The following is a 24,318-nucleotide window of genomic DNA, read 5'->3' on the forward strand; positions in this document are numbered from 1 at the left end:
CTCGTAATGGATAACCTTTCAAAAGAAATTACTTATACAACGAATATTTGACTACAAAACTGTGTTAATCTTGGAAAATATTACTGTGCTCTTACTAAAGCAACACCGCCAGAAATAAATGTGCTGGAAATTCGCACCGTACTTCAGCCTTTGCAATTTGTTTACATGTAACTTAAACCACGGATTCTGCGGTAACAGTTTCCTAATGACACACGGTGGAGGGAACTGCTCGAGTTTTGAATACGTGAAAGACTTTTCAGCTCTTCTTCAGTGGCTGAAAGTGTCATGTAGGGGAAGAGATTCCTTGATTATCAGTGCTGCTATTCCCAAGATATAAAACTGATGGTATATTGAGAAAGAATCTTAAAACGTTCTTTAATGTCTGTAGTCTAAAAACAAGGTATCTAAAGTCAGAAAAAACAGTTATTAATTGATTTTATCTTAAAATCTTGATAAATTTTTACTGTATTATTTGAAGTTAATGGAGTTGCTTGGACCAATGAAACCCCCCGACAGAAGAGTCACACGTTCAATTGCCGGATGATGGTGAAAACCTCCCATGATCTTTTGGAAGACGTAGGCAGCCTCCCGGATACGCGTCAAAGATACGAAACAATGCAGTGCTTTGCTTTATCTCAGCCGAGAGCCATGATGGAGGAGGGGGAAGGTAGGAGATTCTGGGGAATTATGGTGCACAAAAGAAAACTCTGAGCAAAGCTTTTTGGTATTCAGTGTATGGTATGAAATTGGTGGCTTCTGCAATCTGTTGTTATGTAAGTAGGAAAAGAACGCAAAACCTTCCATACTTACTGTTTATAGTTCTGTTTTAACAGTGAAAGGCACTTCAGCTGTTTTATTAGATGCTTTAGTGCAATAGATCAGAAGAGAAATTAAAGCAAAAACGTTCTTTTTTTCAATACAGATTTGCAGTCCTGTATGATTTGCGTGGCACGGCGTATCGCGATTGCAGAAAGGGCATTTCCAACAAACCCGGAGAGCTTTATTACAAGACACGATCTTTCAGGTGAGAAGCGTACCCGGAGCAGGTATGGAGGTGTCTTCTGTGCCGGCGCGCTCTACTTTGAAGTAGAGCAAGGACGTGAAGAGTGTCTGGAGCGAGCGGCGGGTTCACGCGCACAGTCCAGCCGCTCTGTCGCCCTGTGCCGCGGCTGGCGCGGGAGCAGCAGCTGCGGGACGTGTGTTCTGGCTCCGTGCTAGTACGCTCTTGTTCGGCACGTTGGTGTTAGAGCATCACTTGTGTTTTAACTTGACAACCTTTCAAACGGTCGTCATCGTGCTTTCCTTTACACGTAAGAAATATTTTAAATTATAACTGAACCTAATGAGAGTTCGTTAGAATGTGTGTATTTTTCCATAGAACATGAGCTAATGTTCAAAGCGGTTTATGCTGTTTAAATTGAAATACTTATATAATCTAGATGGCGCTTTTTCAGATGCCAAACAGTGTTTATAATGTTCATTTGTGGATGTCGTCGGTCGGTATATTTGAAAATTTTACTGTGTGTGCATCCTTTGGGTGCCAGAGACTGAAGTTTCTGTTTTCTAGAGTTCTGACATTAACCTGTGGGTGCTTCCCTTCTCCCTTTTCAGTTATCTGAATCCCTTTGAATATTGATGGTTTAACAAGTGGCATCATATTCTCACATGGCAGATTATTCATAAATGTGACTTCTTCATACTCCAGATTTAGTGTTAGGCTGATGAACAGTTGGTGATATTGGAGCCTTCTGAAATGTATCGTATCTATATGAAAGTATTGGCATAGTCATAAAGAGTTGAACTTGTGCACGTTCCTGTTCCAGGCAAACTTGTCAACATCGACACAAACTCATTACGGTCTTCGATGAGACCTGGCTTTGAGGATATCATTCGTCGGTGCATTCAGAGGTTCTTATGCCATAATGATGGACAGCTGTGGTCGAACAAACGCCACTATCATGAAGGTAAAAATCTGTTTGCAATGGTTGGTCATCCTGCTTCTCCTCGTGGCTGCAAAAATGCTAAATTCTGCCTGCGTTCATGTTTTTTCTTATCTTTTGTTAGTATTAATTGCTCTGGCTCTTATTGCAAAGCTGAAGGAGGATGAGTTCCTGAGAAACAGGAATTCTGATGGACGTTATTTTGGTTTTCCAATGTGTCTGTTGTGATAGTTTTCCTCTTATCTGAGTTCCTCCTTTCCTCTGGTCAAGGGTAGCTCGCTGGGAGTGGTAACAGTGGTGGTGCCTTTTTGTTATTCGAGACACAGAGGCTCAGGGTGTTCTCGGCGTCCCGGTGTTAGGTGTTGTGTAGCGCTAGCTCGATGACTTGGTGAAGTGCAGGGAAGCCGCCGTGGTCAGGAAGAAAGGTGACAGTTTCTAAGTTTTCTAAACTCTGGTTGTTTTCAAGGGTTCACAAAGTACTTCAGGTAGAGGGGATATTAAATCAAGAGAAACTCAGACTGGCAGAAAACGGAGTTGCTGTTCCATTGGAAGTTCTTTGACTTAACTTGTTAAATAAATCCTAAATTTACAAGAAATTTGGAGCTTAAATTAAAAGCAATGGTTTCCACATTTTTTTAAATAGAAGTAAACTTTTAAACATTTAAACTTCAAAACAGTCCATCTGAAGGTTTCCAAGCGTCATTTCTGTTCTATGTCAATTACCCCTACATTTTAGTGCAGTTCCTGCTTGGTCGGTTAGACCTGCTCCCCAGGGAGAAGCCACGGAAACCTACTAACCTAGCCCTGGAAATCCTAATCCGTGTCGAGCCTTGCCACCTGTGCATGGCGAGCACAAAATCATCTGTTGCCTTTTATCTTCCCCTACTAATTTAGGAGAAAATGTGGAATATTGCCTTTTTCCCTTTTTCTGAATATCTATTTTTTCTTTTTTTTATAATCTTCAGCAAATGAGGGGTATCATGTTAAATATCTGTAGAGTGCATATTAATAATTCTTGGGCTTTTAAATATGATCTCTATGTGTGTATTTCCTTTACAGCTTACACGCAGGGTCATGCTGAAACACCGTTGTATCGGTTCTCTTTAGCGGATGGCACCATAGTGACGGCACAAACAAAAAGTAAACTGTTTCGAAACCCTGTGACTAATGACCGCCATGGATTTGTCTCTACCCACTTTCTTCAAAGGTGAAACCAGTGGTATCTGTTTGTCATTTAAGTGTCATAGCTTTTAAAGATACATCTGAAGAAATAGCATACCAAAATATTTTATCTGATCGAAACTCAAAGGGAGTTTGGGAAGCAGAGTTGCACTGGATGCACATGAACGTGTTGGCCTCACGCTGACACTCCTGACCGGTACATGCTTTATCTTACTCTTCTTAACTGCAGACCAATTAAAAACACAACAAAACCCCCTCAGATGCATCGTTGATGACTCCAAGTTAAATGTACCTTAAATAGCACTTCCTGGGAGCAGTTCTTGTTGATTGCAAGAATAATTGAAATGCCGCTCTGGAAGGAATCTGTCTGCTGCTGGCATTAAAGTGCCCCCAGATGCTGCAAACCCAGGAGCTGAGGTGGTTCAGGGCATCGTTAGTGTGCGCAGCGGAACTGTCACACACTGACTCAGGAAGGGACCCAGAGAGGGAAGGTGTTTAAACTGAAAAGTCTGACCGATGACTGCTGATGAAAGAAAGCTGTTTGAGGGGTGATGCTGGCTGTCCGTACAGCTCAAAGCACCTCAAGGACCAGGCACTTCTGTAACGAGTGAGTGAGTGGCGTGGCTTAGTTCTGCTGTTGTGGAAGCCTGAATTCTCACTGCTCTTTTGGAAAACAAAAATTGGAAAATTATTTAACAATGTTATTCTGTCTTTGTAGCACTTGATTCCAAATAAGGTTTTAATTTGTTTTGTGGGGTTTCTGGGGATGTTGTTGAACTTACAGAGAACAAAATGGATATCGGCCAAGCCCTAGTTCAGTTGGGCAGAACATGCGAACAGCCGTGGCGGGGAGCGCGAGCTCTGCCGGCGCCCTGCTGGCCGCGTCCCCGGGCCTCGGGCTGGCAGCGCAGAGCCGGAGCTACGGGCTGGCGGAGCCCGGCGCCGCGGGGCAGCTCAGCAGCCGCTACGGAGGCCCCGGGAACGCGGGGCCAGCGAACTCTGGGCCCGGAGTGCAGCCCTCTGCTTATCAGAACAACAGCTACGGGTTAAGCGTGAGCAGCCCACCACATGGTAGTCCTGGTTTAACTTCCAACCAACAGAATCTAATGATATCTCCTAGGAATCGAGGGAGTCCAAAAATGAGTTCGCACCAGTTTTCTCCAGTTACAGGTACTTAATTTTTGCTGGAATCTCTCTTTTTTTAATTTTAAGCCATCTTTTCTCATGTTTATCTGAATTCCATCTTTTGTCCTTTTAAACAGTTCTGTATGACCTTGTACATGTTACGTAAGTGTGGTATACCTAAAATTATTAATTTTAAAATTATTTTAAAATAATTAACTGAATCTGGCAGTCATACGTAAACTGAAGGAAAAGTAGATCCAGACAGCACTGTGGTCTAATAAGTGGGATCTCTGTTGTGTGATCCAGGTGTGCACTCTCCCATGGGATCCGCCAGCAACACCGGCAACAACACGTTCTCTAGCAGTTCTCTTAGTGCTCTTCAAGCCATTAGTGAGGGTGTTGGAACTTCCCTTTTATCAACACTTTCCTCACCGGGTCCAAAATTGGATAATTCCCCAAACGTGAGTGTATCTCAGCAAAGTAAAACAAGTACCCAGGACTCCAAAAGCCCTTCTGGTTTGTACTGTGAACAAAACCAAGTGGAAAGTTCCATCTGCCAGGCAAACAGCAGGGATCTCCTCAGTGAGAAAGACAGCAAAGAGGGCAATGTGGAGGCGTCTGAAAGTCAGAGAGCACCATCTGAAAGCAAAGGGCATAAAAAACTGCTTCAGCTACTCACGTGCTCCTCAGATGACAGAGGCCATTCTACAGCTTCAAACTCCCCTTTGGACTCCAGCTGTAAAGAATCCTCCGCCAGCGTTACCAGCCCTTCGGGAGTCTCCTCGTCCACGCCGGGGGGGGTATCTTCCTCCTCGAACGTGCACGGGTCGCTCCTGCAGGAGAAGCATCGCATTTTGCATAAATTGTTACAGAACGGTAATTCTCCAGCAGAGGTAGCCAAGATCACAGCCGAAGCTACTGGTAAAGACACGTATCATGATGTTAGTAACACAGCCCCTTGCGGAGAAGGCACCGTCAAACAGGAGCAACTGAGCCCAAAGAAGAAGGAAAACAACGCTTTACTGAGGTATCTGTTAGATAAAGATGATGTGAAGGACCCACTTTCCAAAGAGCTGAAGCCTAAAGTAGAAAATGTGGATAATAAAATGGGACAATGCAGTAGTTCTACAATTCCTACTTCCAGTCAAGAAAAAGAGACAAAGATCAAACCGGAACCCCCAGAGGAGGTACGGTATAATGTAAAGTGATGGTAGCGAACAAACCAATATTTTCTTATTCCAGCGAATGGCTAAATAAAGAACGCCCTTGTTTGCACGTGTGTGTAAACTTGTCTAGAAAGTTCTGTGCAAATGGTGTGACACTGTGTGAGCAGGTTTTATTGTAGAACTGCTGTATAACCAAACGTGCCGTACTGAAGTTGTGGGCTAATGTTATCAATGAGTTATGGTTTGATTAAGGTAGCCTATATTTACAAACTCTTCCTTAACATAAAGTCTTTAATATCTGCAATTTCACATAGTTACATCTTTTCAGATTAGCGAGGAGCTAAATAAAAGCTGAAGGAAAGCCATGTGATAGTAAATAACCTTGGTGTTTCACTGTGTCTTTTCAGATGAGTGGTGACTTGGATAATTTGGATGCAATTCTAGGTGATCTGACTAGTTCAGAGTTTTACAATAATGCGATGTCTGCAAATGGAAATAACCTTGGAACAAAGCAAGCATTATTTCAAGGAAATGCACTGTTGGGTAAGGAATTTAGTGTCACTTTGGTTTTAAAATTAGGGTTCTTTTCTTGCCTGATGTAAACATAATGTGTTCTCAAACCCTTAGAGAATACTTCCTTGATCTCCTGTATCTTCAAGGACAAATGTAATGCAGAATGGCTAATTGTGCTTTCATAGGCAATTAGGTACAGTATTCCCTGTCTCGACAGCACTCATCTGCTGTATACACAACGAATAAAGTTAACATCAGTTCCTGATTTTGTGTTTTCTTCTGCGTTTGTCTAATGTAGATTTCTCAGAGACATCAGGAAAAATGTTTTGAGAGTTGCAAATTAAAATTAGTGTTCGTTACAGATGACTAGGGGAATAATATGGGATTGGTGCCCACTTACTGTGTGCAGACCCACCTGGTGGCCTCGGGAGCCTGACAGCGCTCCTGGTCCCCGAGGAGCGCCCTTCGAGGAGGCGGGCGGACGGAAGGGTCCCGTGCTGCCAGACAGCGTCCTTGGCCTTGTCGCTTCCTTTGTGACGTGGGTCAGCGCCTGATTATATAGGGCAATAGACTTGCTGCAGTGACCTAAGAACACGAAACATGGATAATGAGAAATGTAAAACCAGGTACAAGAACACGTGAGGCCGCCGACACCATTGGCAGTGGAGCAGAGTGATTTCTGGGTTGAATTAGTCCACATGGTATGCTGTGCTCAGGAACACGGTGCTTCTGGATTCAGCCTGTTCCAAACCATCATTTGATTTGGTTCTGTCTCCACGTGAGAGTTATCCAAAGGCTGGGCAGTCCACTCACATATATCAAGGCATCTGTCATAATAGCGTGTTTCAAAATGTTAAAAACGTGGTTCATTATAGAACTTAAATTAAAGTGAACACTTCTATGTCTAGGGCCAAAAGGAACTGCATCTGGCTTTTCCTGTAAAAGGTTCTAACTAGGTACTCAAAATGCGATTTGTGTAGTGAGAACATAAACAGAACTATTCGTGGCTTGTTGAAGGTCAAATGCGTGTGCCCATAAACAGGTCAACTGATTTAAGTCGTTGCTGGTGCCTGCTGCTGAAAACGTGCCGCTGCATGGGTCTGTGGTTGTTTGGCAGGCACGAGGAGCCCCCACTCGGCGCAGGCTGCGCGCCCGCCCGTCGCCAGGGCCGCGTCGCTGGACAGCGCGGGCGCTCCCGGCAGGACCGTCAGCGCCTTCTCCATGCTGCAGAAGCAGAACCTGATGGGTGCAAGTCCAAGAATGATTGAGAACCAGGAAAATTTTGGAGCAAATCTGGGTTTGTTGATTTTCGTACAAATAGACCTCATTGTAAAGGAAAAAGCTTTATGTAAAACATGTTGCGAGATTATAATATGAGTTTTGGTTAGATGAAACCTTAACGTTAAAGAGTATTAATTTTATCATCAGCATATCAATGCTTTTTAATTATTATCCCTAGCAAAAATTATAAGAACATAACTGTGTACCATCTGTGTATTTATTTCCAGTACTGTGTTTAGTAGTTAAATCATTTTTTACTATTTTGAGTTTTGAATTTAACATATGTTTTCAGTAGATAGAAGCAAGAACAGGTCACGATGGCAGTCAGTCATTAATACTTTAAAATATATTTAGATGAGTATAGTTATTTGATTTAGAACTTGGCATGGTAAGCTTCAGGTACTGTTGTAGGAGTGCAGTGAATTGCTCCACCTTTGGCGGGTGTCTGTGTTGGTAAAACAAAACCCCATAACAATAAGTCTGTTACCAAAATGTGTAGTGTATCCTGTGTGAAGGATGGTTGTGTGTTCTGGTGTTCACGCAGGAGGCGCTCCCAGCAGAAGCGTGGCGATGGGCCAGCCCCCGGCAGACTGGGCTTTGCCGAGCTCCAGGGCCAGCCGAGCGGAACCAGCGGCTGCGTCCCTGGGCAGGACGGGAACCGAGTTCAGCGCACCGCTGCCCCGGCCCGCGGCCGGCGGCTCCGTGCCCGGCGGCTCCGTGCCCGGCGGCTCCGTGCCCGGCGGCTCCGTGCCCGGGCTGCCCGTCCGCTCCAGCAGCGTCCCCGGCGCGCGGCCAGTGCTGCAGCAGCACATGATTCACATGAGTAAGTTCTGCACGTTTTATTGTTCCACTCAGCACGAGTTCACTAGTTCCTTATTGAGCGTTCAGTGTCAGAATCTTTTTGCTCTGGGTGGAATACCAGCTTTCCATCCAAAGGTTTTCTGAGGTAAAGACTGTTGTTCCCTGGCTGGGACACCTGATGATTTTTTGGCGTTTTCATTTTCTTCTGGTGCTGTGTGTTTCGTACACAGGTAATTCATGCTGAGTCTCCAGATTTTGAGGGGTAATTTCTGTGTATTTGGTTAGTGAAGTACTGCTCTGCTAACTTCCAGGAACTAAGTGCCATCTGTGATTATATGAGAGTGTGCTGGTATTCTGATTGATTCATTGTACTTCTTGTTTGTTCGTTTGCTCTTCTTGGTAATCAGGATTTTTTAAAGCTTTTTCTTGAATACTTTAAAATTCTCACATGGAGCATTGAAATGTCATACAAAACCACATAGCAAATACAGGTTCTCTTTTAAGTATTCATGTTGGCATTGGAGAAAATAAGCTGAATGTCTAAAATACGAAGAGAGTATTAAAGCCCGTAGTTTTTTTCTGGTTTATATCTCTAACAAAATTGTCCTGTCTAATGTGCGAATGTGGCTTGCTCAGAAAGGGCTGTTAGCAGTGCTAATGGAAAGCTTGCAAAGCTGCTTGACAATTTGTGCGGTCATCCACAGTGCTTTACGTGACCCTTGGGAGAGCAAGGGGTACTTTTTGTTTTTAAACATTGCATGAATGTTTTACTTGCAGGGCCGAATGAGATGAACATCGGCATGGGGGGGAACCCGTATGGACAGGCAGGACCATCTCACCAGCCCAGCTCGTGGCCTGACAACATGCTGTCCATGGAGCAAGCATCGCGGGGGGCGCAGAACAGGTACAACTGGGGAAGCTTTAGGGATAATTTTAAATACAACTGCTCACTGTTTGTCGGAAGAATCTAAGACCCAGAGAAAGTTAATGTAGCACATAGAGTGGGGATAACAGATTTGAGTAGGAATGTTTCCATTTCTGCTGCTGTCTTCTCACGATGTGAAACTGGGTATCTTTTAAGCCCGCTCCACAAAACGCATTGCTAACAAAATCAGTCCTTGAGCGGAGTCACAGAGAAAGAGGTGGGAGAGTCTGAGAGTCCTGTCTCTGTAGCACATGCAGAAGCCAGGAAGAAAGAGAATCTGCGTGTGTTGAAGGACGAATGGCAGTTGAGGACCTAAATTTGGGACTTAAGTTCTTAAATCTTACTTCAGTCTTCTGAGTGATTATACTGCTTCATTGTCTCCAGGTCAATATATGATATATGCCTTTATAGTCTGTAATGGCTGTAATGTTCTTGTATTTATAGACAATTAGTTAGAAACCCTTTGGATGACCTCTTGTGTCCGGCACCCGGTATGGAAGGCCAGAATGATGAAAGGGCCCTTTTGGATCAGCTGCACACGTTGCTGAGCAATACGGATGTCACGAGTCTGGAAGAAATCGACAGAGCGTTAGGAATTCCTGAGCTCGTAAACCAAGTAAGTAGACAGAAATCTTGGCCATTTATTTTCCAAAAACCTTATTATTTTTTTACTTGAAAGTGAGGAGAACCTCCTCACTCCCTCTGTGCTCCGTACTTCTTGTCTTCGTTCTCCTAAATCTGCCTTTGGAAGCATCTACATTGAGTAGTGGTTTTCATTGGAGAAGCTCAGTATTGGTTACTCTTTTTTGTGCATTACAAAACCATAAAATGGCGGCATCTTATCTAAGGTTATTGTAATATGCCTTGGTATATGGGGGGGGGTCATTTTGTTTGTTTGTTTTGTGGGTTTTGTTTGTTCGGGAGTTTTTTAGGGGCGTAAATCATTCTAATTCACGAGCAGAACGCTGCCGGCTCCCTCGGCCGGCGGAGCCGCGCGGGGTCGTGCCGGCAGCGGGGGGGCGGGCGCCGCCAGCTCCTCCGCGTCCAGTTGGCACGGCCGGCAGCTCGAGCAGTTCTGAGAGTCATTCGGAACTGGCTAAAACCACAAAATCGCACTGCCCTGTGTACCAATAGCAGTTTAAAAGCGCGGAAGGGCTTGAATAATGATACTGCTCTGCCTGCATAAGCAGTGTGCAACAGAACTGATTTTTAAAAATTTATTATGATTTTAAAATGTTGCTATTTCATTTGTCTGGAGACTAATAGTAACCTGTTCATGCTCTTTCTACCCAAGAATCTCTTGGTTGTTGTATGCTGTGTTAGATTTATTGTTTCTTTAAGAATTCCTACTCAGAGAAAATATACTGAAAACATCTTTTTATCTGTTGAAGGGACAAGCTTTGGAACCCAAACAAGATTCATTTCAAGGTCAGGAATCTTCAGTTATGATTGAGCAGAAGCCTTCGTTATATGGTCAGCCCTATCAAGGGCAAGGGGCAGCAGTGCCCGGAGGTTTTAGCAACATGCAGGGACAGCAGCCGTCCTTTAATTCGGTGATGAATCAGATGAGCCAGCAGAGCAGTTTCCCAGTTCAGAGCATGCACCCCAGGGCAAGCGCGATGAGGCCTCGAACCAATGCACCAAAGCAGCTCCGCATGCAGCTCCAGCAGCGGCTTCAGGGGCAGCAGGTAAGCTTTTGTTCTTGTATTTACACTTTCTGCTTGTTTCAGAGTGGAATAAAGTGCACACTGAATTGTGTTGCCTCATGAATATGAAAATTGACATTACAGCAGATGATGGAAAGGACAGCTGTTTCATTTTGGCGGTGCTTTTCATGCTGAGCGCCTAATGGCTGCAAGAGTGAGAGAACCTTTATTAGAACAAGCGTTTCTCCTTCATCAGCCCCCTTGGCTACCGATTGCCTCGGTTCCTGCAGCATCCAGCGCTGTTGCTGCCGAGAGCAGGACTCGGTGTTGAGCAGCTCCGGGTGCTCTCTTTATCCGTGTATAGGGTTGGTGTTCTTTTCTGAGCCTCACTGGTATCATTAAATAGGCAGCTGCATTTCTCCTGTAAATCTAAAGTTACTTCTTTTTCACTGTGTTTTCTAACTAATCATTTGGGCTCATTGAAATACTGGTTTGCTTTCCATTTATTGATTTGATGTAATCAAATCCATAGGCAGACAGGAATTTATTATTTTAAGGAAAGCTAGTGGTTATACTCTTCTGTCCAAAACATGATTTGGAACAGTCTGCTCTATATTTATTCTTAAAAAGTGCTAATTTCAGGTGAAGAAAAAAAATAAAGCAAATGAGTGCTGCACTGTGTGGAGGGTTTTTCTTTGTGTGTGTGTTTGAGCTGCTTAACCAAATAGTTCAATATTCAGGTACATCAACCAAGGCAAAAAGTAACCATTGCACTTCATGGATTCGGGAGGTCTGTAAAGAATGGGTTTTGGAGGAGTTGCCATTACTTTGTTCAGATACTAGTATTTCAAGCTAATAGTGTTAAAATGTCTTTTTCCAAGTTTATGAATCAGACCCGTCAAGCGCTTGAAATGAAAATGGAAAATCCAGGGGGTGGTAATACCTCCATGATGAGACCAGTTATGCAGCCACAGGTGGGATCACAGGTAAGTAATTAGACACTGCCAGCTGAAACAGTAGTTTTTAAATAGACACATCTTTTACATATCTGTTTGGAATATGGATCTCTTTTCATGGTCCCTCAACATTCCTTTTTCCTCTGTACCATTTTAAAAGGTGTTTTTCCTACCTCTCTTGTTCATGGGGTTTCAGAGGGATTTGTTCCTTAGGTCATGCTGTCAATACAGTGTGCCAGTAGTCTCCTCCATGTAGGATATGGTAGCTAATCTACTTTGTCACTGTTTAGCACTAATGACAACTTAATGAAAACCTTTGATATTTTGATGATTTTTGTAGTGGCTGTGGGTTTTCTTAACTCTCTGTTCTGATAATGGATATGCTGGGCCTTAGAAAGAGTGTAGGGGATTTGATTGACTCTTGACATGATTTCATTTGTAAAAGTGTTTTCTAATATGATTTTTCTTTTCTCTGGGGGATAGCAGCAAGGTTTTCTTAATGCTCAAATGGTGGCTCAGCGTAACAGGGAGCTAATAAGTCATCATTTTAGACAACAGAGGATGGCAATGATGATGCAGCAGCAACAGCAACCTCAGGCCTTCAGCCCCCCGCCAAACGTGACAGCCTCAGGAAGCATGGACAGTGCTCTGGCCGGCCCCCCAATGGCTCAAGTTCCTCCACAGCAGTTCCCCTACCCACCCAGTTACGGTACGGGTACTAACATGGCTTATTTTGTCTGCCTGTTGCTCTTCTCACTTTCTTCATTTATTATTAATCCAAACTACCTACATACCGATGATTCTGAAAAACCAAAAATAGTTCGACAATAAAGGCTAATTTTTCCCTTACTATCATTGCAAGAAGATAAACTTGCAAGTGCTAGGTGATGGTAACTATTGTCTGTCCTTCATCTTTTAAGGACTAAGCCAGCAGCCTGACCCTGCGTATAGCAGAGTACCGAGCCCTCCCAACCCCATGATCACGTCAAGAATGGGGCCCTCCCAGAGCGCCATGATGCAGCACCCCCAGGCAGCACCCGTGTTCCAGTCCCCCGAGGTGAAGGGCTGGCCCTCGGGCAGCATGGCCAGGAGCAGGTGCGTGCGCTCACCCTCTGAAGCTCTGCAAGTGCCTTTCGTTTTGTCGACAGCAGAAGCCACGTAAAATAGCTTGTAGGAGGAAAAGAAGAGGGAAAAGGAATTCTGTGTCTAGTCTCTGTATTGCCCTTGATCCTGCTCTGGTTTAGGAAACAGACTGATTAAATGTCACTTATGCTTATCTCCATTTATTTACATTGGACCTCTGCAATCTTTGTAACTGCAGGCAACATGCAGTCTTTGAATATTGACAAAAATAACTTGGGAGGTGAAATACGGCGGTTCGGAGTAGTATTACAAAGGGTACAGCCTTAACAGAACCCTCCAAAAAGGTTAAATGGGAAATACATATGCATGCTTCTGCGTATATGGAACAATTCCGAATTCCTTTGGGAGGGAAATTTCTGTTTCTGTGTTAAACAGGTATTCGGTAGAAACAAGTTATTGTAAAAATAGTTTTATCTCACACATTGACAGCCGGTGCAGGGAAAGCAATATATAAATATGTAAAGTTCTTGGAAGGTAATTTGATCTGCCCTTTTGTGCCTCAGCTTCCCCCAGCAGCAGTTCGGCCACCAGGGCAGCCCAGCCGCGTACAGCATGATGCACGTGAACGGCAGCGGCGGCCACGTGGGGCAGATGAACATTAGTACCATGCCTATGTCAGGGATGCCTCTGGGTCCAGACCAGGTCAGTTGTACATAAAGATGGATGAAAAGATCTGTTGACTCTTTTCCCATTGAATACAATTTGCTTCAAGCCATTCCTCTGGCTTAATCTTCTTCTCAGTTATCCTGTTTGTATTTACATCTGTGGACCTACCATTTGTACATCCCAAGAGATACCTTATTTTTGATGATATTTAAATCGAATCTATGATGAACCCAAGCTGTAGGCTGTGGGTAGCTGCTGACTTTGAAGCGTTACAGGTAGGATCAAGGCTTAAACTGCATAAAGGATGCTTAAATACTTCCGAGCCTGGAGAAACCCCAGGCAGCAAAACACAAAGACTATGAAAAGCATCTTCAGCAGACGTAAAAGGTTCTATATGATGGCCCTCGTGAGTCGGCCCAGCAATCCTGGTAGCGCAGGATCCTCCTTCTGGCAGAAGCTGCTGCTGCTACGTACCCTTTAAACACCTCAGAACAGCTGGTGTGTGCACAGCAAGAACCTACGGGACACGTAGGCCCTTAATGTAAGGGAAAACGAGCTAATAAGGCACTGCAGAGAGGGCTGAAATACTATTTCACTGTAGTCTTTCCACTAAATACCAAGGGATGAGCAATGTAATGTTGAGATAAGCTAAATTTATTAAGTAGAAAGTACCTCATGAAATGTTGTCTAAGGTACCTAAGGAAGCAGCCAAAGTAATTGAGAGTTCGGGGGGATAAGTAAGGTATTGGAGGATGTCGATATAACAAGTACTTTTATAAAGAGGGGAGAATGGAAATGGAAGTGAAATATCCCATTCTCCAAACCAGCCTGTCATACAGTGAAGATTCTCAGCATGTTTAGGAAACTCTGGGACCGCGTTTCTTTTCGGAAAGCAGTGTGTTGACCAGTTTTTCAGCAAAGGTGTTTTTTAATTTTCTCTGTTGGTTGTCCCTTCTCTTGTTTAACAGAAGTACTGCTGACAGCCCGACCCGTCTCTTCACACAAGAATGTGCTGTGTTAACGATGCACTAGTATTATAAAGGAAAGCTACGCATTCTTCACGGCAACTCGTGCTGGCCTTATGGAAATACGTGACTTTTCCTGTTAATCACCGTGATGTCCTAAGTTACTTCATTCAGAGGGAAAAACCAAACAGAAGAACCCCAACACAAGTACATGTAGTAGGAGCAGCGTGTGTTAGTGGGTGTGGTGTGCACAGCGGTCAGCGTGCCGGGCTGTGAGCGGCCGCGCTGGCCGGGCAGGATTCCCCTTTCTCTAGAGCGAGATCTGACAGAGAATGTAGTTCCTGGCCTTGACTCTTTTATATTAATTCCTGAATATAAATGCTGCTTTTAATCTCTTACCCCCCGAGTCAGGATTTCCCAAGCAGAGTAGCAGTGCACGTACTAGTCCAAAATCCTGTCCATTGAAGCCAAGGGGTAAAAAGAGAGGCTAATAAATTTAAATTATTTAAACACAATTGTGACTAATATTTACATACTGATGTGCAGCTGAGTGCACTTTATAAAAGACTCTATCATGGATTCATGCAATATCTCTGATGAGGACAATATGAAGGTGGGTGTACTCGTGGTCCTGCTCAAACACAATCTCTTAAGAATTATTTGAAAAGACTGCACAATGCAACGTTTTCTGTGTGTGGAAATTAGAGCAATAATCTTTCATCTTTTTGAAAATAACTTCGGCCGACTCAAGGCACTGCCGGCTGAATCGGAATTTTGCAGTCTTTTTGTGAATAAACTTTGTAAATACGATCTTTAAGATAATATATTATATATATGACTTTTGTAGGTCACTAACTCATTTTTGCAGAGTTCGTGAAGCTAAATATTTAACAAAATGGATTTCTGTAAACTCAGTGTAGTTGAGGTCCAAATAGATTTTCTTTTTCTCTTTTCTTTTTACATCCAATTCAAGGCCGTTGGAGCTGGGTGACTCGGGCCCACGTCCTTCTCCTCTTTGGCCTTCAACATTCATTATTTTTACATCTTTAACGTATAGCTTTTTATAACAGACCAGTTGTTAAATGCTTTCTCCCCCGAGAGCACTTGGCTTTTTACATACGGCAGTTTGACGACAGGCTCCGCACCGCAAGACGTTATGACTTGTCGGGACTTCCTAGAATATGTTGTCTTTTCAGTTGATGAGTCTGATTTGTGTCTTTTTTGGTCAATTTTAACAAACTCTAAATGTTCTTCAAAAACGTTTGTCTGTTGCAGAATATTTGTTGTTACATGACATTCAGAAACCTTTAAGGACATGAAGCCACAATTTAACCAAACGTCTGCACCTCATTGGCTTGTTCTGATAGTCGTGAATGTACGTTCTGAGCAGGTTTCTTCCGTAGCAGTATTGAAGCCTGGCTACGACTTTATTCCTGTTATTTGCTGATAGGTTCCCTCCTCCTCTATTTTGGTTCCTTGAAATGAAAACCCCTTTGCAGTTTTTCCAAGTGCAACCTCTGAACTTCCACACGGGATGACCCAGAAATGTTTAAGATTCGTGGTGCTGTGGTTCCGTTGTTCACTGGGCAGTGCAAAAGTGACTTCTCCCGAGTGAGTAAAAACAATTACCAGTGTTCTTGATTAACTCTTCTTGGTACTGTAAGCCAGGTGGTTTATTGTTCAAAATGTTAATGATCTTCCATTTTAACAGAAATAACTTTAACAAGAAATATTCTCACAGCCTCAGCACACAGCCAGTTGTGTTCCAAGGGAGCGCAGAGTCGCTCCGTGTGCTTCACGGCCGGGCTCTGCAGGTAGTACGGGGTGTATTGATTAGGCAATAGTATTTATTTGACACCCTCAGTCCGCTTCATGTGCGTTTTTAATGCAAAACTTGTAAAAGCCTGAGGAACTTACTCAACAAATAGATACGTTCTAAGAAATAAGAGATGTAAATGCTGCCCACTGAAGTTGAAAGGCAACAGTCCTTTGGTGTTTATCTCGGAGTAGAACAATCTTTATACTTTGTAGTTGTTCATTACATTGATGGAAACCACAAGCCCTGATTGCTGTCATTAGGAGAACCCTTGGACTAGAACTGATCTGATACATCATGCCCTTCTGCTTTTACATGAGTGATTCTACGTATACATCTATGCGTAACTGGCACCTGACTGACGGTATAGAGTATCATCATTTTCTCGCCTGTGTTTAGAATGTTGGAGCTTCCCAGTACCTACTTTTGCTGAATCCAAAGAGTTTTAGTTTAAGCCTGATTAAGGGGGAGAGGGAGGATGTTTAAAGAGCATTGATGGCATCGTTCTGGGCAGCACAGATCTGAAAACTGCACCTGGTTGGCAGATCTGACCTCCTGCGGGAGCCAAAACCGACCTTCGCGTCGGTTGACATTTAATATCCACCGGTTCTGGTTCGGTTCTATAGCAGCAGATTTTTCCGAATGGTTTTGGAAAACCACCCGTGTAACATCTTCCAGCAGTGCTGGAACAATGAGCGAGCGCAGCCGCCTCTGCTCACTGCTGCAGGAGGAGCTGCATTTTTGCTACGTCTCTGTTATTCTTTCCATCACAGAAACCATGTTTATCTAAAATTTCTATGTAGTATTTTCTTCCAATCTTGGCCTACAATACTGCTTTTAAAGTTAGAAAATCAGGACCTTTTTTCAGTCATAAGACAAAACTATTTGAATGTTGTACCAATTAGCACACGTTTTATTTTAGAATTTATGTGCGGACTACCAGATGACAATGATACAGCAAGCACGAGATAATGTAATTCTGAGAGCAATATTTAAAAATTCTCAGGAGAAGGCATACAGTATTGAGAACTGCGTTTAGTTTACATTAAGTATTGCTTGAAATAGCTGTATCTTTATGTTGCAAAACAGAAAGATCATGGGGACTGATTTAGAAGAGAGCTGGTTGTAAGGTATTACTGCTCTTCTGATTTTTGTGTTTGGATGTTAATGATGATGTAAATAAAGGTTTCTATTTAAAATCAGAACTTGGTGCCGTACTGCATTAGCCGTCTAATGCTTCAGGGCTGACGGCAGATCCTAGAACAGAGGAAGCCCGGTGCCATTACCAAAGTTTTTTCCCAGCTGGCTGTAAAAGTGAAGGGATGAAGGGACTCAGGACTTGGACCTTCCACTGCGAGCCCCTTTTAGCAGCTGAAGTTGTGGAGCTGACGTCTGGCACCGTGTGAGCAGAGCTGCAAGGTGGCAACACCCGCCCTTCCGTCAAACAACAGCCCCACAGCGCGACATCGTGGGCAACGGGCCACGGCGGCCTCTCGAGCTCCCGCGCGCAGGAGCGGGAGCGCCGGCCACGCGGACGGGCCCCCCCACTGCCGAAGGTGACACAGGACGGGCAAGTGCACGCGTCTAATCTGACCTGGTGCTGCTTTCTCCGTGCTCTGGGGAACGGCCGACAGCCAACACCTGGCTCTGGAAAGCACCGAAAATGTGTTTCTATCAGTGAGTTTAAATGTGGTACTTTTTACTTATTTGTACTGATCCAGGACGTCAGCATCTAGCAGATGTGTCTTTGGTAATCCGTGAAATCTGTAACAGGTTATAAACAAAATCTATGGCTAGATTAAGACAGACAATCAAATATTACCTCCATAATTAAGAAAAAAAAAGCTTGCAAGCACATTTTGGTAAGTGTATTTGACTCTTCCTGCGTGATGCTCAAGCGCAGTTTTACTGTGTCGCACATCCCACAAAAGGCCCCGCTGGCGCTTCTTGGGAGGGTTTTTCCTCCGTTTCTAAATTCAAGTGTGGTGTTTGCGTAGGGCGTGTGGTACCAGGGCGGGTATCGAAGCGATTCCCGTGCCCCATTTCCATGCTCTGGCCGCCGTGACGTTGTTCCGCTCCAGCGCGGCCCCGTCTGCCCCGCGCTCCCGCCGCCTTTGGAGCAGGGAGCAGTGACGTTGTTCCTCTCCAGCGCGGCCCCGTCTGCCCCGCGCTCCCGCCGCCTTTGGAGCAGGGAGCAGTGACGTTGTTCTGCTCCAGCGCGGCCCCGTCTGCCCGGCGCTCCCGCCGCCTTTGGAGCAGGGAGCAGTGACGTTGTTCCTCTCCAGCGCGGCCCCGTCTGCCCCGCGCTCCCGCCGCCTTTGGAGCAGGGAGCAGTGACGTTGTTCCTCTCCAGCGCGGCCCCGTCTGCCCCGCGCTCCCGCCGCCTTTGGAGCAGGGAGCAGTGACGTTGTTCCTCTCCAGCGCGGCCCCGTCTGCCCCGCGCTCCCGCCGCCTTTGGAGCAGGGAGCAGTGACGTTGTTCCTCTCCAGCGCGGCCCCGTCTGCCCCGCGCTCCCGCCGCCTTTGGAGCAGGGAGCAGTGACGTTGTTCTGCTCCAGCGCGGCCCCGTCTGCCCGGCGCTCCCGCCGCCTTTGGAGCAGGGAGCAGTGACGTTGTTCCTCTCCAGCGCGGCCCCGTCTGCCCCGCGCTCCCGCCGCCTTTGGAGCAGGGAGCAGGCTGACGTGACACAACGTCTCACACAGATCCCACCGCCAGCGCCTGTGCCGCGATGCGTTTAATAAGGTCCTTACAAAAATACTCAAAGTGACTCTGTACACTGTGCTTCCTTAGGAAAATGATGGGTTTTCCTTTTAAAAGCCTTTAAGCAGTAACTGTCATTCAGAACATCTCTGTTTTTGCAGACTGAACTAGAACTAGGTTATTCTTTATTTGCTACAAGTATTGAACTAGCTGCCTTTTTAGAAAATGAATGTAAAAGTCACAATACTAAGCAAATGCTGCTTTCTCAAAGGAATTGTTTTGGTTCTGAACATACAATAGAATATTACCACGTAAAAAAACTTCATACAAATCTGATCTCATTAAAATTTAAGATGTACATTTACTGAAATTTTTCAGTACTTTTAAAAATGGATAAATTCTGAAATCTACTGTGCAACATTAAGTCACATTTTGAGAAATGGCGTGTGGGCATTCCACTCTTTTTATTAACAAAATTCTTCACAACCTGAAGGAATCGGTTTTCAAACAGTATATTGATCAATATTTACATAACCCCTCCAAGAATCTGGCGTCCTGTTAGTGAAGATTTTCTCTGATTTTCCTAGAGGTGTCACTAGGATGGACACGCAGACGTGGAACGAGAACGTGTCCTCAGAGGAAAGAACATCCCGGTGCTGAGAACGCCCCACGCCGCTCGCTTCAGCTCCCGAATCTCTCACAAGCTCTTTCCACCATTACCTTTACCCAGACAGAAGCAAAAGCGTCCACGTGAGCTCAGTGTCGCTCCAGAGCTCCCTTGGCTTTGCCGTTCTCCTGGTGCCGCGAGGCGCAGCTGGGCCGGGGCGTTCGGTCCCGCTGTCGTGCGCCTGCTCTGCCGGGACGGGGCCCCGCGGCGCTGCGGCTCCTCCTGGCCGCGGTGTCAGTGGTGTCCTTGGAGCAAATGCATTGTGGAGCAGGTGAGGGATCATCCAAAGCAAAAAGCAGGTACAATAGTGGATTTCAGAGACCTGTAATTTTGACAGCGTTTCCCAGATTTCATTGCATCTATTTCATTCACTCACCAGTGCAAACATTCTATCTATTTCAGCCTCACAGTTTATCCAGCCCTCCGGCTGCCAGTGTCCGTCCTTCCGAGGTCACACACGCTCCGTTCGGTCTGTACACGGACTCGGGTGCTGGCGGTTTGTGTCCTCGTGGAGCGGCGGCCGGGGGGCTTAGCCCTCCCATCCTTCCCACAGTTGTCCTCTTTAAGATAAAACAAACACAATTCAGTGTATAACATTACACTAGGAAGGGGTTAGAAATATGTTTTTAATGGTTCTATGCAGGAACAAAACCAATTGAAACACTAGAGCAGCTATACAAATAGAGCAGGTGTATCAATCACAGCAACAATCCAACCATGTCTGAAACTTCAACCCGTACAGAACTTTTCTCTCATTAATTCTGATTGGTTCTAAAGCCACTCCTGGATCTCTTCAGCCAGACAAGAGTCACCATTGCAGGGGCAAACCCCTTGGCAAGGTGAGACCGCTGTGCTCTGCCAACTCACACACCTGTACAGATTTTTTTCATCGCTCAATTTGAAAGCACCTTATGATTTGTAATGAACGGACGTCTCGACCCGCTGCTGAAGGGGAGACTGAGCGCCAGTGAGCGGGGCGGCAAAGGGCCCTCTTCTTCATGTCTAAATCTGTATCTCACCCTTGGGCTCCGGAAAGGCGAGAACTGACCATCATCTTCAAGATGTAAAGGGCAGTTACGTAAGCAAACAGCAATCTTGGATTTTACTATAAAATCAGAATAAAACAAAATGTACAGATCTGTCTTGTAGTCTGCTTGCTGTTCTAACTTGCTTTTTTTCTGCACATAAAGCAAGAAAATATATTGTATTCTCTCTACTCTAAGAAATTCCCATCAGTTCTATTCTTTCTGGCAAAGACCACGAGGTGGCTGCTGCAGGTTTAAATTTAGGCAAAACCAGTACCACGGTCTCCGAGTTCTACCGGCGGTCAACCAGAACCGGCTTCTCCACCTGAGCACCCGCCTTCGCTCAGGGTGGAGACGGCCCTGACCTCACTGCTCCTGCATTCCCAGAAAACGTCCACCCTGGTTCCCTGTAACGATGGCAGCATCGTATTTCTTGCATGATCTACAAGATTTCCCGCTCCAGCATCCCGTGAGAATAGAAGATGATGTTAGAAAAGCGCTGCATGCAAAGGGAGAAGCGAGGGAAGGACAGGGCAGTGAAAGCTGAATGCTTTTCATTCCCGGCTCTCAACTCACAGTGACTTGGCAGACGATGGTCTCCTCACGTCTGGCCACTTTCGACGCTGAAACTGCCTAATTTTCAAGCAGCAAAAGGAGACAAAAGTTAACCATCACCAAGCAAACCACCAGCGCACAGTCTGGAAGATGAGGAAGGAGACAAGTTTCGCCTAATTTTGGCCACAAAGATTAGAACATGCTGTAGCGTCGGAACAGAAGTAACGCCGGCGTTCCAAATAACGGGCGGAAACAGCCTGCGAACGCCGTTCGGGCCGTGTCTGTCCTGAGGTTCCCAACCCCGCGCTCCTCGCTCCTTTAGCACCAAGGTGGTACTTAAGCGTAATAATTTAACTTTAAAGGAATGTACCTGTATTGCTCGTAGCTTCCATCTTTAAGTCCTAGGTGAGGAAAAATGAACGACATTACTAACCAAACCATTGCCTGCAGCAGAATAAAGTACTGGGTAAGGCACAGTTCTTTAAAAGACCTAAGCATGTTAACAGATTAATGTGTATTGCCGTGACAAATATTTCCATACATGTCAACTGGAGCTGCTATTTTTTTGTATTTAATCCCTTATTCTAGGTAAAACAGGTTGTAAATTGGGATAGATACGTTTGAATCTTTTCTGTAAATGTCCTTCAGTGGTATATTTAAATGCCAGAACCTGTTGATTTCAAAATGTACAGCTCTATGTGGTGAACGTATTAAATAAGACCCGAAACAATATTTTGGGCTTTGGCGCACTCAGATAACAGCATTTTTGGGTGGAGGTGTTCAAGCTCTAAAGGTTATGGTTTTCTTGAAAACAGCATTTCTTATGTCAGCTTAATTGTACTAAAGGGTATAAGAAATGCAATTTAGAAAGAACTACATCTCGGCAATAATCCTCACTACACTACTGAAGTATTATTGTTAAGAAACATTACATGGCACAAATTGAGCAAATATAAAACATGGAGCACGCAGCCATCAGCCTCGGCAGCACATTCCAGTACAAGAAACTCTGAGGTCCTTCTGACCAATGCGTTTTATACTGAAGTAAGAACCCGTTTCCTTGAGTGTAACGGGAGCGGCACTTACCCAAATCCATGTTCCTCGTTCTCGGGTTGCACTGTTTATGCCCTTTGCAGCTTCTTAGTTCCATGAGCTGGACGTGCAGTTGATTGAGAACGTCTCTATCGAGCGTATTCACCGCATTAATGAGCTGCGATAGACAGGGGTTCCTGTTAGTAACTAGTGCTCAGTAGTTTGGTAACTTTCGTATATGGAATACATGTGGTTTACTTGTAACAGGAAAGAAGTAAATCATACTATGTTCAATGATCAGGCCTTATCTAGAATACATCCTGCACCAATCCCGCACCACTTTTCACCTTATCATCAGTAAGGAACAATGAGAGCTGTTCCATGATCACATACCTGATATGGATCGGTATTGAGATCAAAATACTCCAAAAATCCAGTAGCAAATTCACAAAACAAGAAGTTGTGGGTCTCGTTGATTGTCCTCAGACACCAGTACGTGTTGTTGTTGGCGCTGGTACAGGCACAGAAAGGGCCCACTGCAAATTGAAGAGTTACAAAACATGAGCTGCATGCCGCTGTCTCTCGGCACCGTGACGATCACTTTTGTTCATGGCGCTGTGTGTGTATCCACAGACAGCTCGACGATCACTTTTGTTCGTGGCGCTGTGTGTGTATCCACAGACAGCTCGACGATCACTTTTGTTCATGGCGCTGTGTGTGTATCCACAGACAGCTCGATGATCACTTTTGTTCGTGGCGCTGTGTGTGTATCCACAAACAGCTCGACGATCACTTTTGTTCGTGGCGCTGTGTGTGTATCCACAGACAGCTCGACGATCACTTTTGTTCGTGGCGCTGTGTGTGTATCCACAGACAGCTCGACGATCACTTTTGTTCATGGCGCTGTGTGTGTATCCACAGACGGCTCCTCTCTCCCCGGGGCAGAGAACACGTCCCAGCGCTGGTTCTGCGCGCCCGGCCCCGGCGGCAGCGCCGGCCGAGCCGCCCGCTGCTCCCGCCTGCTCTCCCCGGGAGCCGTGCGGACGGGGGGATGCTGCACCCGTGTGTGCTACACACAGTACCTGCAGGTTCTTATCTGCAAGCGGCTTTCATTTAACTCCCTTGCCCTTTGCGCAAGGGTAACGCCAACACACACCCAGATCGCTCAGCGTGCGGAAGGCCGCGTAGCGGAACGGGTAACTCCTCGCACCCGGCGCGCGGCCGCGGCTCCGTGTCCTTACGTGTCCAGAGCGGAGCGGTTTGCCAGTGCTGGTTGTCGTGGGTGAAGCAGGTCAGACCGGGCATGCTGCACGTGTCATTGTTCTTTATTCTCTTCAGCAGTTTGCGCAGCTTCTTCTTCCGCCGTTGCTCTCTGAGCAGCCACAGCCTGTCCTTCTCCTGTAGGGCTTTCCTGCACACATGAAACAGGGGTGTCATGCAGACTCTGTTACACTTGAACACACCTAAAAAAATGAAGCAGCTAATAAAATAAGCACCTGTGAGGGAGAGGAAGAACTGGTATGTTTTAATTAAATGGTTTCTCTTCCAAATGGTTCTGGAATTCAGTGCAATTCAATGGCACTGAAAAAAAATGAAGCCAAAGAGGCTTACAGGCTTGCCTGAAGTCTGCGATGTGACACTTCCAAAGCAGGTGCCTTATATCCAGAGTTCACAGGCATTTCAACAAAGACTTTGTTCCCTGCCCTGTCCTGTGTGTTTGTTCTCTTTAATACAGGATAAATGAAATACCCCTCTTGCTTAGTTTGTAACTTGTGTGCATGGACCTTGTGTTCACTTCTTTGTATTTCCTTTTTCACTTACTTGAAAGGATGAAGACTGGATCCCTTGTGCCTCAGTTTGCCCCTGTGTTTTGAATGGTAACTGGAAAATAAAACCAGCATTGTTGATGAACAACAGAGAGACAACTGCTGCTGTTCACAGCACACTTCTGCACTGCATCTGAAGCAGATTTAATCCAGTGTCGCTTCAATTCATTCATTCGGGGTCTGTGGGGAGCGCAGAGCAGCCCCGCGACACTGGGCCGGGCCCTCGGCATGTTCCGCCTCTGCCGCCCTCCGCTCGCTGCGCGCCGCGGCCGCTGGTGCTGCAACGCAGAACCGCAATACGGATCAGCTACAGCTCCCAACGTTAGTTGTCATTGGTTCTTGTTCCCCTACACGGGGCAGATTAAAATCAATAGACTTTTAACTCAGTTACAACATTTCTTCACCTAAATACTCACTAATTTGTTCAGATGATAAGATGACAAGCATCT

The 24,318-nt window shown here is 45.3% G+C and overlaps 2 protein-coding genes across 20 annotated transcripts in view; one reads left to right on the top strand and one right to left on the bottom strand.

The window, feature by feature from the left end:
• Window positions 1-18,301, top strand: part of NCOA3 (nuclear receptor coactivator 3) — a 71,269-nt gene extending 52,968 nt beyond the window's left edge. For 7 of the 11 annotated variants that reach the window (XM_082065793.1, XM_082065792.1, XM_082065796.1 and 4 more), the window contains 17 exons: window positions 479-667; window positions 923-1,024; window positions 1,824-1,964; window positions 3,000-3,147; window positions 3,907-4,292; window positions 4,554-5,434; window positions 5,821-5,956; window positions 7,044-7,223; window positions 7,752-8,030; window positions 8,786-8,912; window positions 9,378-9,549; window positions 10,325-10,621; window positions 11,461-11,565; window positions 12,019-12,244; window positions 12,456-12,630; window positions 13,182-13,320; window positions 14,253-18,301. In XM_082065793.1, coding sequence (XP_081921919.1) covers window positions 479-667; window positions 923-1,024; window positions 1,824-1,964; window positions 3,000-3,147; window positions 3,907-4,292; window positions 4,554-5,434; window positions 5,821-5,956; window positions 7,044-7,223; window positions 7,752-8,030; window positions 8,786-8,912; window positions 9,378-9,549; window positions 10,325-10,621; window positions 11,461-11,565; window positions 12,019-12,244; window positions 12,456-12,630; window positions 13,182-13,320; window positions 14,253-14,264 — 3,695 coding nt within the window. In that variant the 3' untranslated portion in view covers window positions 14,265-18,301. Of the gene's footprint in view, window positions 1-478; window positions 668-922; window positions 1,025-1,823; window positions 1,965-2,999; window positions 3,148-3,906; window positions 4,293-4,553; window positions 5,435-5,820; window positions 5,957-7,043; window positions 7,224-7,751; window positions 8,031-8,785; window positions 8,913-9,377; window positions 9,550-10,324; window positions 10,622-10,663; window positions 11,412-11,460; window positions 11,566-12,018; window positions 12,245-12,455; window positions 12,631-13,181; window positions 13,321-14,252 lie in introns of those variants that run through there. The other 4 variants (XM_082065797.1, XM_082065798.1, XM_082065790.1 and 1 more) reach the window with 4 other exon arrangements.
• Window positions 18,302-19,208: 907 nt separating this feature from the next.
• Window positions 19,209-24,318, bottom strand: part of SULF2 (sulfatase 2) — a gene marked incomplete at its 3' end in the record, with an annotated part of 102,163 nt that continues 97,053 nt past the window's right edge. For 6 of the 9 annotated variants that reach the window (XM_082065125.1, XM_082065131.1, XM_082065128.1 and 3 more), the window contains 7 exons: window positions 23,865-23,924; window positions 23,285-23,454; window positions 22,437-22,579; window positions 22,098-22,221; window positions 21,382-21,412; window positions 21,033-21,089; window positions 19,209-19,991 (listed from right to left, as the gene is read on the bottom strand). In XM_082065125.1, the coding sequence (XP_081921251.1) occupies window positions 19,961-19,991; window positions 21,033-21,089; window positions 21,382-21,412; window positions 22,098-22,221; window positions 22,437-22,579; window positions 23,285-23,454; window positions 23,865-23,924 (616 nt within the window). Of the gene's footprint in view, window positions 19,992-20,039; window positions 20,537-21,032; window positions 21,090-21,381; window positions 21,413-22,097; window positions 22,222-22,436; window positions 22,580-23,284; window positions 23,455-23,864; window positions 23,925-24,318 lie in introns of those variants that run through there. The other 3 variants (XR_014185375.1, XR_014185376.1, XM_082065132.1) reach the window with 3 other exon arrangements.

The sequence above is a fragment of the Streptopelia decaocto genome (assembly GCF_964273445.1).
Source record: "Streptopelia decaocto genome assembly, chromosome: 14".
Classification (NCBI taxonomy): domain Eukaryota; kingdom Metazoa; phylum Chordata; class Aves; order Columbiformes; family Columbidae; genus Streptopelia; species Streptopelia decaocto.